General features: G+C 41.0%; 1 protein-coding gene across 1 annotated transcript; it reads left to right on the top strand.

Moving 5' to 3' along the window:
* The first annotated feature begins 1,746 nt into the window (after positions 1-1,746).
* On the top strand, positions 1,747-10,437 carry LOC142104510 (histamine H3 receptor-like). The gene is made up of 4 exons (XM_075189222.1): positions 1,747-2,269; positions 2,668-3,192; positions 3,408-3,574; positions 9,032-10,437. Exons 2-4 carry the CDS (start codon positions 2,904-2,906, stop codon positions 9,920-9,922), a joined length of 1,347 nt encoding a protein of 448 aa, XP_075045323.1. The 5' UTR covers positions 1,747-2,269; positions 2,668-2,903; the 3' UTR covers positions 9,923-10,437.
* The last annotated feature ends 258 nt before the right edge of the window (positions 10,438-10,695 follow it).

The raw sequence follows: 10,695 nt of genomic DNA, 5'->3' as shown, positions 1-10,695 counted from the left end.
CATATACCGAATTATGTTTGCAAGTTTGTGCAATTGCTCAAATATTTTTCATACCAGTTTACTAAAATGAAATATAATTGCTGAACTCGCTGCAAATTTGCAACAGCAGCTGTAATGTGAATTATATGCAAATCTGTAACTGTCTGAATTCCTATAGCAATTGCTATTTTAATTCTACCCAACATGATAGAAACAGAGGCGGTAACTTGGATCCCCAGATGGTACATTAACAGTCACTTCCATATATTTTCTCTCCCCAATTAACATCAATTTGCATCATTATTTAATGTAATGTTTTTCCCATACCCTCTTACAACTTTTACTAAATACATTGACTTATCCTTCTGGCTTCCTTCAGTGTTCCTCAGCAAGCTCATTATACAGTCTAGACAAAATTGTTTTCTTGCACTGCCCTTGAGTATGGCACAAATCTGCTTTGCTTAGGTACAACAATCTAAAGGACAGTTCAGTGTCATATCTTAGGGAATGTAAATAAAATGCTTTGTCTACATTATATAAAAACCTTGCTGAAAAAAAACCAGAAAAAATAAGAGTGAGGATTTGTTGGCCAAGATAAATGGAGAGTTGGAGTTTATTGCAGAGAATGGATTAAATGCATGAGTGTACCTACATGCAGAGACTAGATATCGTTTTGTGAACCTAGATTGGTTGAATGCAATATATGTGCACAGAGCAAATGTTTAGGGCTCCCCTGCTTTGCACTAGGACACACAGCTTCTTTATCCTCACAAAAGAATTTTATTTTCTTATACTGTCCTTTTAATAGGATGTTGCTATAGTCTAATCAGGATCTGGATATAGTCTAATCTCTGACTAGACGTTTACTGATTGTTCTGATATCCTGTGTGTTCTACACAGCTTGAGAAATGTTTGTTTCTCCATTAAGCTTTTATTTGTACAATCCCCCCCCCCCCCACCTACATTTGTTGATGCCCAGTTTGGTGGTCTATATATACCATACATGCACGTAAGTGTCCCTCATTTTATTATGCTCTATTATCATCTTTCTCCTCTCTCACACTCAATCTATCAACCCCTCTATTATTCTTCCATGTTCAATGTCTTGATCATTCTCTCTCCCCCTCCCTCTCTCTCTCCCTCATTCTCTCTCCCTCTCTCTCTCTCCCTCTCTCTCTCTCCCTCCCTCCCTCTCTCTCTCCCTCCCTCTCTCATTCTCTCTCTCTCTCTCCCTCTCTCTCCCTCCCTCTCTCACTCTATCAATCCCCCTATTATTCTCCCAATATCACTGTCATTATCATTCTCTCTCTCCCTCTCTCCCTCCCTTTCTCTCTCTCGCTCTCTCTCTCCCTCCCTTTATCCCTCCCTCACTCATTCTCTCTCTCCCTCTCTCTCTCTCTCATTCTCTCTATCCCTCCCTCTCTCCCTCTCTCATTCTCTCTCTCCCTCTCTCATTCTCTCTCTCCCTTCCTCTCTCTCCCTTCCTCTCCCTCTCCCTTCCTCTCTCTCTCTCTCTCTCCCTCTCCCTTCCTCTCTCTCTCTCCTCCTCTCCCCCCCTCTCTCTCTATCAATCCCTCTATTATTCTCCCAATATAATTGTCATTATCATTCTCTCTTGTTCTCACTCTCTTATCCCCTCTATAATTCTTGCTCTTTTTCTTACTCTCTAATTCCCTCTATAATACTTTCTCTCTTATCTTTACTCTCTCATTCTCTCTATCATTCTCTCTCTTTCCTTCTATAATGATCCTTCTCTCTTTTTCCCCTCATTCATTCTCTCTCTCACTCTCTTTCGATCCCTCTCTATATCTCATCTCCTCTGCTTGTCTTTTCATTACATTTTTTACTTAATAATATTATGGCAGTTTTCTCCCTGTCACTGTGTATCTAATAAAAACATTTTTTGAATAAATATATTTTAGCTCTACTATGAAGAACACTCTCGGAATAGTAAGGATAGGGTTAATAAATATTTATTTAAATCGTATACTCAATTACAGGGAGAAAACAGAAGGACTATAACTTAGTACAAGGAAAACGTTAAGGCAAGAAAATAGTTATAACAACACTTCATGGCTACATGAATAAATGAATATTAAGTGAATCCATTATAGACACATAACACCTGTCTAATATATAACATATGCAACCTTCATGTAGTATAGATATTGATAGATTTGTCTTGGAAACTCAAGCTAGAGACTGTGATTAATATATGTTTCATCTGATTAATACACTATGGGAATTCAGCAGAAGACAGATTATAAACCCCAGGGGATTCCGCAGAGTGGTAAATACTCCAGATTGTGTTGCATATATTGCGTAAAACCCAGAGGGCGCACGCATATGCTCCTATGCAAAATTGCCTGCATCTGGTACTTACGCCTGTCTGCGCCTGGAGATGTAGGACGAAGAAGGAAAAGGCTTTGTAATAAATTCTAGTTTTATATATACATATAAAGAACGTGTGAATGGTTTAATGCATTTTTTTTTAAATGCACAATGGCAAGTGCCGGAATCCTACATTATCAATGACGCTTGTTGTAAATCCAGCGTGTTACATTGCATTGCATTTTTAGAGTTACCATTGCATGCCGATGTTTATCTGCTATAGCAAATGTGCAATGTCTTACACAATGTGTCACTTGCAAATGTCTTGAGCTCGCTAATACACCTTTCTGCCCACAGGTGGCGCAGCTGAGCTGCTCTACTCAGATCAGTCCTCAAAATTTCTTTAATGGATTTGTTGCTGTGCAATGGGCTCCCATTATTACACTGCATCCATGGTAGCACAAGGGATCGGAGTTTAACTTCTCTACCTACAGATGCAGCAGACCCCTCTCAGTACCCCACCGCCCTGGGCAGCAAGTCCAGGCTTTGAATAATGTGACTTTTTTTTTTTTTGGATCATTGCAGTGTTTTTAATGCATGTTGCACCCACTTACTTGTCAGTAGCAATGTCAGGAGTGAACAGCTCCACAGTGGACACCCAGCTCGGGGATAAGTGTCTGGAGGGCGCCGGAGAAGAGTTTCAGCACTATGGACAGTTCACCCCCAGCGTCTCTATCCTGCTGGCTGTGCTGATGATTCTTATGGTTCTGGCAACGGTCCTGGGCAACGCTTTGGTCATACTGGCGTTTGTAGTTGACAAAGGGCTCCGAACTCAAGGCAATTTCTTCTTCCTTAACCTGGCAATTGCTGATTTCCTAGTGGGTGAGTGTATTGCACACCAAGGTTACTTGTACCAGTAATATATATTGTTTAATATATATTAGTCTTTTCATTTGTTATAGCATACAGCCGCTAGTTATACTTTAATAGTGCATCACCGATGACTCATATAGAACCATTAATATATATGCATTCTTATTATATGATGGATATAATAGTGATGGGAGTGTAATAGGATAACTGTTTCTGCTCCCCAGGTGGGTTCTGCATCCCTCTCTATATCCCCTACGTCCTGACAGGACAATGGACATTTGGGAGAGGACTGTGCAAGTTGTGGCTGGTTATGGACTATCTCCTGTGCACAGCTTCTGTCTTCAACATCGTCCTAATCAGCTATGACAGATTCATCTCTGTCACTAAAGCGGTAAGAGGTGTTTTGTGACTAATTAATGTTTATATACCTGTACACTCCTCTCCTAGTCACTGTATATACCTGTCTGGGCTAACCTGTGGCTCTTCAATTGTTGTGGAACTACACTAAGTATTGTTACAGAAAAGGGGTAGAGTGCATTAGATTCTCTAATTTGTGTGGAACTACAGGTCCCAGAATGCCCCATCTACATAACTCTTTGTTATAGAAAAGAGGCAGGCAACCCATGATTCTCCAGATGTTGGGGAACTACAAGTTCCAGCTTGTGCCCCAAACAGTACAGGCTGCCTGTACCACTAAGACCTTTACATTCCTGTGTGTAAGAACAAATATTTAATTCATGCAGACAGGAAAATAACCAATGCAAGGGGTTAAATTCACATATGAGACAATCATATCCCCCATTCTCTCTGACCGGTTCATCAATCATTCCTCGTTCCTAATGGAATCTCATACACCAACTGGAAAATATGAATTAATGATCAACTGACAAAGGAAAAGATGATAGAAAAGGTGGCTCATGTATTATTTTTTATTTTTTGAATTGAGCAAGATTGAGATTTTAGTGCTGCGTAGAATTAAATGGAAGTTGCTATTTTTAACAATTATTTTTTTCCATTATGTATTCATTTAAACCATGTTCCTCCTTTCAGTTAAAAGGTTTTGGCAAAAACTGTAGCCAGTTCAGCTCTAGTTCTGTAATGGGTATTGTCATGGCTATGCTGTTCTGTATGTCCTATGCGTTGCCAACTGGCGGATCATTGCGTGCTCTGAAGTCTACCAACATCTACCTGGCACAAGGTGGGTATACTGAGCCGTTACTGTCAGACACTTCCAAGTTCCATTATCACTATTATTTTCAGGGATTGCTGGTGGCCGTACCTATCTTTGTTCAATAAGTGCGACCGCCTAGAGCGCAATGCTGAAGGGGGCCGCAGTTTATGAATATTATAGGTTCATTTGGTTAAAATCGATGGCTCGAGGGGCGGAATTCTTCTTTCTCGTCTCAGGCGCTAAAATTTTATGTTATGGCTCTGGGTGGGGGGAGATACTAAAATAACTGCGGGGAGCCCTTAATCACAGCAAGCTCTACAAATAGCTGTGATCTCCCGAACATATAGGTGGCAGTGTGCCATGACATCACATAGGGATCTGCACATTAATCTTGGCACTGGATAATAGCTCTGCCAGTTAGTTTTAGTGCCAGAGATGACTTCCACTGGAGCTGGTCCTGCTACCTGTTTACTGCACCAAGAAGCTGCTCTCATTCAGTGATTATGAACTGAGACAAGATACATGAGGGTAACGAGAGGAAGAGATAAAGCATTAAGCCAAGCAAAGCACTAAGTCAGCCGTCCTCACCATCTACTGTACAGCATCCACCTCATTACACACTATCACATGTCACACAGACATAGTTATGTGCCATTAATTTATCTTATAATTAAAACCCACTCTCCCTTTTTCACCTCTGTTTCATGAAAAGTATTTTTACTAGCAATATATTAAAGAAGAGTAGTATCATAGCAAAACAATATAAATATTGATTATATTTAAAACTATTTAAAGATTTTCTAATAAACTATAAGGCAAATGATCTATTAGATTTCCAAAATTTTGGCATTTCTACAAGGTTCACTTGTAACCCCTCCTCCATAACTTAGTCCTTTACCTTTTCTTTTCCACCCTATATCTCACCCCTAACTCTCCCGTTCCATCTCTCTGTTTCTCTTTCACATATAGATCAGGGGGTAAATGTATCAAGCTGAGAGTTTTCCGGTGGGTTTGAAAAGTGGAGATGTTGCCTATAGGAACCAATCAGATTCTAGCTGTCATTTTGTAGAATGCACTAAATAAATGATAGCTAGAATCTGATTGGTTTTTCAAACCCGTCGGAAAACTCTCAGCTTGATACATTTATCCCCAGATCTCTCTCCTCTAAAACTGTTCACTGTCCTGATGCTTTTCCACTAACACGTTGCATGTCTAGGTTTTTAACTTGGTTGGTGGCTGAATATCACTGTTTATTTTGTTTGTGTGTTTGTTTAGCACCCTGAGGAAGACTGTGATCCAGTCCAGGGTCTTAGTCATTTTTTTCTCATGGTTGTTTTTCGTTCTGTCTCTATAAATCTGTCCCTCGCCCTTTCACTCTTATTGTCTTTTTTTTATTCCCTCTCTCCCACTCACTCCCCCTTCTCTTCTCTCTCCGCTCTCTTTCACCCTTCTCTCTCTCCTCTTTCACTCCCTCTCTTTCTCTCCCCTCTCTCCCCCTTCTCTCTCTTCTCTCCCCCCTTTTCTCTCTCCTCTTTCTATCCCCCTTCTCTCTCTCCTCTCTCCCCACTTCTCTCTCTACTCTACTCTCTCTCTCCCCCTCTTTCTCCTCTCTCCTGATCTCTGTCTCTTCTCTCTCCTCTTTCTCTCTCTCCCCATCTTTCTCCCCCCCTCTCTCTCCCCCATCTCTCTATCTCCCCCTTCTCTCTCTCTTTCCTCTCCCTGGCTCTCCCCCCTTCTCTCTCTCTCTCTCTCTCTCTCTCCCCATCTTTCAATTCCCTCTCTCTCCCCCCTCCCCATCTTTCTCTTCCTCCCCCTCTCTCTTCCTCTCTTTCTCTACTCTCTCCTCTCCCCATCTCTTTCTCTACTCTCTCTCTCCTATCTCCATCTCCCCCTTCTCTCTCTCTTTTCTTTCCCTCTATCTCTCACCTTCTCTCTCTCTCCCCCATCGTTCCCTCTCTCTCCCCCATCGTTCCCTTTCTCTCTCTCTTTCTCTACCCTTCTCCCTCTCTCTCCCCCATCGTTCCCTTTCTCTCTCTCTCTTTCTCTCCCCTTCTTCCTCTCTCTCCCCATCTTTCCCTCTCTCTTTCTCCCCCCCCCATCTTTCCCTAACCCTCTCTCTCTCTCTCTTTCTCTCCCCTTCTCTCTCTCTCCCCCCATCTTTCCCTAACCCTCTCTCTCTCTCTCCATTTCTCTACCCTTCTCTCTCCCCCCCATCTTTCCCTCCCTCTCTCTCTCTCTCTCTCCCCCCATCTTTCCCTCTTTCCCCCCCTCTCTCTCTCTCTCTCTCTCTCTCTGTCTCTCTCTCTTTCTCTCCCCTTCTCTCTCTCCCCCCCATCTTTCCCTCTCTCTCTCCCCTTCTCTCTCTCTCCCCATCTTTCCCTCCCCCTCTCTCTTTTCTCTCCCTCTCTTCCCCTTTTCCTTTCCTCTCTAACCTCCCATAAGTTATTTATAAACAACACTGCCGCACTCTTACCAATGACATCAACTGTTGGGAATGTCCCAAAACTCTGCATCCATTAATCACAGAGAACGTGTGCACATCACTACTGAACTTCCCCTGTAATTCTCACTATAGACCTGTGGTCCCTTGGACATTAGTAAATACACTTCACCTGTAATTCCCAGAACAGACTTGTGCTGCTCTGACCATAATTACTATAATTCACCGGCGGTTCTCAAAATAGCCATGTGGCCACCTGCCCCTTCACTGTACCAGTAATATCCCAAATTACTGTCATTTCACGATAGTCACAGGCATCAGACTGTAGTCATTTACGTCCTTTGAAAAGTATAAGAGAAAAACTATTTTCCTATATTCAATATTTTTTAGTTATTGTTTTAAAAATGTAAATGAAAGTAATTCAATACCATAGTGCTAGATAAAACAATGTTGTGACTGGCAATATTTGCTTTTATAGTGTATGCATCATGTGTCTATATTGGTTTCTATAAAGAACAATCATGGCACCACTTCAGCAGTTCAGGCAGCAAAATCTGTGCACTCAGAAATACATTTACATGTCATTGTCTGTTGCAATTTACAACCAGTATATGTGTCTGTCAGTGGATCCCTTTCATCCACTAATTAGGATGGGATTTAAAAATAAATTGCTTTCTCCACTTTTTATGTATTATAATGGAGCTGTTTTAATATAATTGCTAAATGGACTGTTTTTGTTAGATATTTAGAGTGCTACATTCATTCTTCCAAACTGGTTATACAAATATATAAACAAATATATGATATTTTAGATACATAGAGCAATATTTGGAAAACACCAGGGGGTATATTTACTAAACTGCGGGTTTGAAAAAGTGGAGATGTTGCCTATAACAACCAATCAGATTCTAGTTATCATTTATTTAGTGCATTCTACAAAATGACAGCTAGAATCTGATTGGTTGCTATAGGCAACATCTCCACTTTTCAAACCCACAGTTTAGTAAATATACCGAAAGGCTAAGAAAACATTACGTTATGCAAATATTTTATTGACACCGGTAGACTTTTTACACTGTTTTCTGATTATTAAACCATTGATGTGACATTATACAACTTTATTCTAATAGATATTTTATTGAATAAGCCACTTCGAAATCATACATCAACGTTGATCTCCTGACATTTCACGATGTGTAATGTTCGTGTCGTTGGCCACTCTACATTTGTAGTGACACATTATTTGCAATATTCGCTATTTATGCACAATATACATAAATTTCACAGTATGTGAAACAATCTCTAGTTATTATTAATGCATATGGTTTTTTTTTTAATCATCAAATAAGATAGCATAAAATGATTGCACTTAACACCGTCTGCAAACAGCTTTTCTACCTGTTGTGTCAGAGGTCCAACGGCGGTCAGACAGAATACTGCCACAAGCGCTCAATAAGTCCCCTGTCGTTCCTTATACAGAAACAATGTCTGTTGCACTTACGGAATGCATCCATTCCAAACCCATAATTACTGGAACATACCCAGGAGATATTTCCTGTGAGCAATTTAAGCCCTTTTAATACAACGAGTACGTAAAACATCTCTTTATAAGTAGAGTTACATTAAGGACTAAATAGCCTTATAAGAAAAACCTCTATAATTAAAAGCGTGTTGCCTTTGCCAGCAAAAGTGCTGGAGTCTATATTTAAGTAAATTATAGCATTAGAAGAAATGAAACAATGTGATTGGCTAGCGCAGTCATGCACTTATATTAGTAACATTGTAGCAACAGGGATTTAGAACTCTAATAGCTGAACATTCCGAACACATTAAACCAGGAATGCGCTAACTAGCTGCCCAGAAGCAGTACTGTGTGTATGTTCATATAATGCATTATAGATAACAGAAAGAACTCAGCTTTGCTGGACGAAATAGCAAAATTTGGGTAGGAGCCTGGCACTATAGCCGTCTCCTCTCTGGTCTGCAGAGAGGGGGCGCCTTTGAGCATGGTCAGAGATGGAGCCTGGGGGGGTTCTGGGATATTTCCCGCAGTATCCTCAAGGGAGAGGCATTAGAATTGCAAGTCCCAACACCAGATCCAACCCTAGTATTACCAGGTTGAAGATGTTGTGGTGCTCTTTTATTCCTAGTTATGCCCTTGCTATAATGTATATTACAGTATATATTATCTACTAGATATTTCACTGGTGTTGTAACCTTTTATTTTCATGCATTAGGTGTCCTACAGGGCTCAAAAAGGAATGACCAGGAACGCAGTCTTAAAAATGATAACCGTGTGGGTGGCAGCTTTTCTCCTCTACGGTCCGGCTATCATCAGTTGGGAATACATCGCGAGAGCAACCATCTTACCAGACGGGGAATGTTATGTGGAGTTTTACTACAACTGGTATTTTCTAATGATCGCATCCACGGTAGAATTCTTCACACCTTTCATCAGTGTCACCTATTTTAACTTGAGCATCTACATCAACATCAAGAAGAGAACCAAGATGAGGAACGAAGAGCTGGCCCAAGGTCAGGAACATTGCGAGATGAGTTTCCAGAAGAAGAGAAAAAAACACTTGATCTTTTTCGTTAAACCAGCCGAGAGGCCTCACGCTGACCCCAAAAAACAAGCCCCCTGCGGGACGCCTACAGAGACTTGTCCTGCAGGACACAGGTCACAGAGGATCAAAGATCACACGCTGGACTTCAACATAAGCCAGGATCTACCCCCTCTGCAAGTCGAGGTCCAAACCAAAAAACATCAAGACTGCTTTTACAAAGCGGTAGAAAACGCTTGTAGTAATGTCCGGACAGACATGGCCAGTAGTATCGCCAATCGGTTTAGGCTATCGAGAGACAAGAGAGTGGCTAAATCCTTGGCCATTATCGTATGTGTCTTCGGCCTTTGTTGGGCACCTTACACTCTGTTGATGATCATCAGGGCGGCTTGTCATGGTCGTTGCGTCCAACATTATCTTTATGAGATCTCCTTTTGGCTCCTCTGGCTAAATTCTGCCATTAATCCTATACTTTACCCTCTCTGCCATATGAGTTTCAGAAAAGCCTTTATGAAGCTTCTATGTCCAGGAAAAGTGAAAATACATCCCCATATTTTTATGTAAATCAGCCGGAAACTAACTCATCGTAGACCGGATTGCAGTAAACACCTTGGGCTATAGAAACATCTTCACATCTATTTTGTTTATGCGATCAATCAGTTCAGCGATGGAAGGAGCTGTCAGTGAAGTAATAAACAGATAATAGGACACATTTGTGTGAAATCCACCTGAAACGTTACTGATACGATAGGAGTATATACTGTAAAATGACGCTTCGGAGATCTGAGGCACTTTACAGCTCAGATAACGAAAACATTTGTCAATGTGTCGGATACACCTGGAATATATTTTTATTTTTTACCCTACCTAAGCAAGTTATCTATTGTGGGGGGTTTGAGGGGGGGGGGGGGGGTACATTGGGATTTTTTGTAGCACAATAGAATAAAGACTTTTTATTTTCAGACATTGTATGCAGAGAAATGTATGTGTTTTGGGTTGTAATTAAAGAGGAACTGAAGGTATCGTTAAGTGTTTTAACCTTAAACACATCCACCACCACCCTGCTTTCAATTACAGCTGCAGAGGGCACATTCTCCGAACCTCATCCGTACATCCTGTAAGTTCCAAATGCCTTAAATCTACATTAAGGGGTAGGTGGTAGTAGCAGATTGATGGTGTTACCCGTGGCAACTCATCCAGAAATTTGTCTCACTTACTCAACACTGATCAAAAGTCAGTAATTAAAGAAAACACTGAGTAAATGAGTGATACAAAGTAAAGGGTACGTCAGAGCTTACTCAATGCTGTGGTTACCAAACTAATTAATATCCTGTCAT

Source organism: Mixophyes fleayi, chromosome 10, assembly GCF_038048845.1.
Source record: "Mixophyes fleayi isolate aMixFle1 chromosome 10, aMixFle1.hap1, whole genome shotgun sequence".
NCBI classification, from domain to species: domain Eukaryota; kingdom Metazoa; phylum Chordata; class Amphibia; order Anura; family Limnodynastidae; genus Mixophyes; species Mixophyes fleayi.
The sequence above is the reverse complement of the archived record's forward strand: the minus strand, read 5'-3'. Positions and strand labels throughout refer to the sequence as shown.

Bases quoted from the DNA above. Each gene is read 5' to 3' on its own strand.
- LOC142104510 (XM_075189222.1), top strand. From the start codon at position 2,904: ATGCATGTTGCACCCACTTACTTGTCAGTAGCAATGTCAGGAGTGAAC. The intron at 3,193-3,407 runs GTGAGTGTATTG...TCTGCTCCCCAG, and splicing joins AATTGCTGATTTCCTAGTGG to GTGGGTTCTGCATCCCTCTC. The intron at 3,575-9,031 runs GTAAGAGGTGTT...TTCATGCATTAG, and splicing joins TCATCTCTGTCACTAAAGCG to GTGTCCTACAGGGCTCAAAA.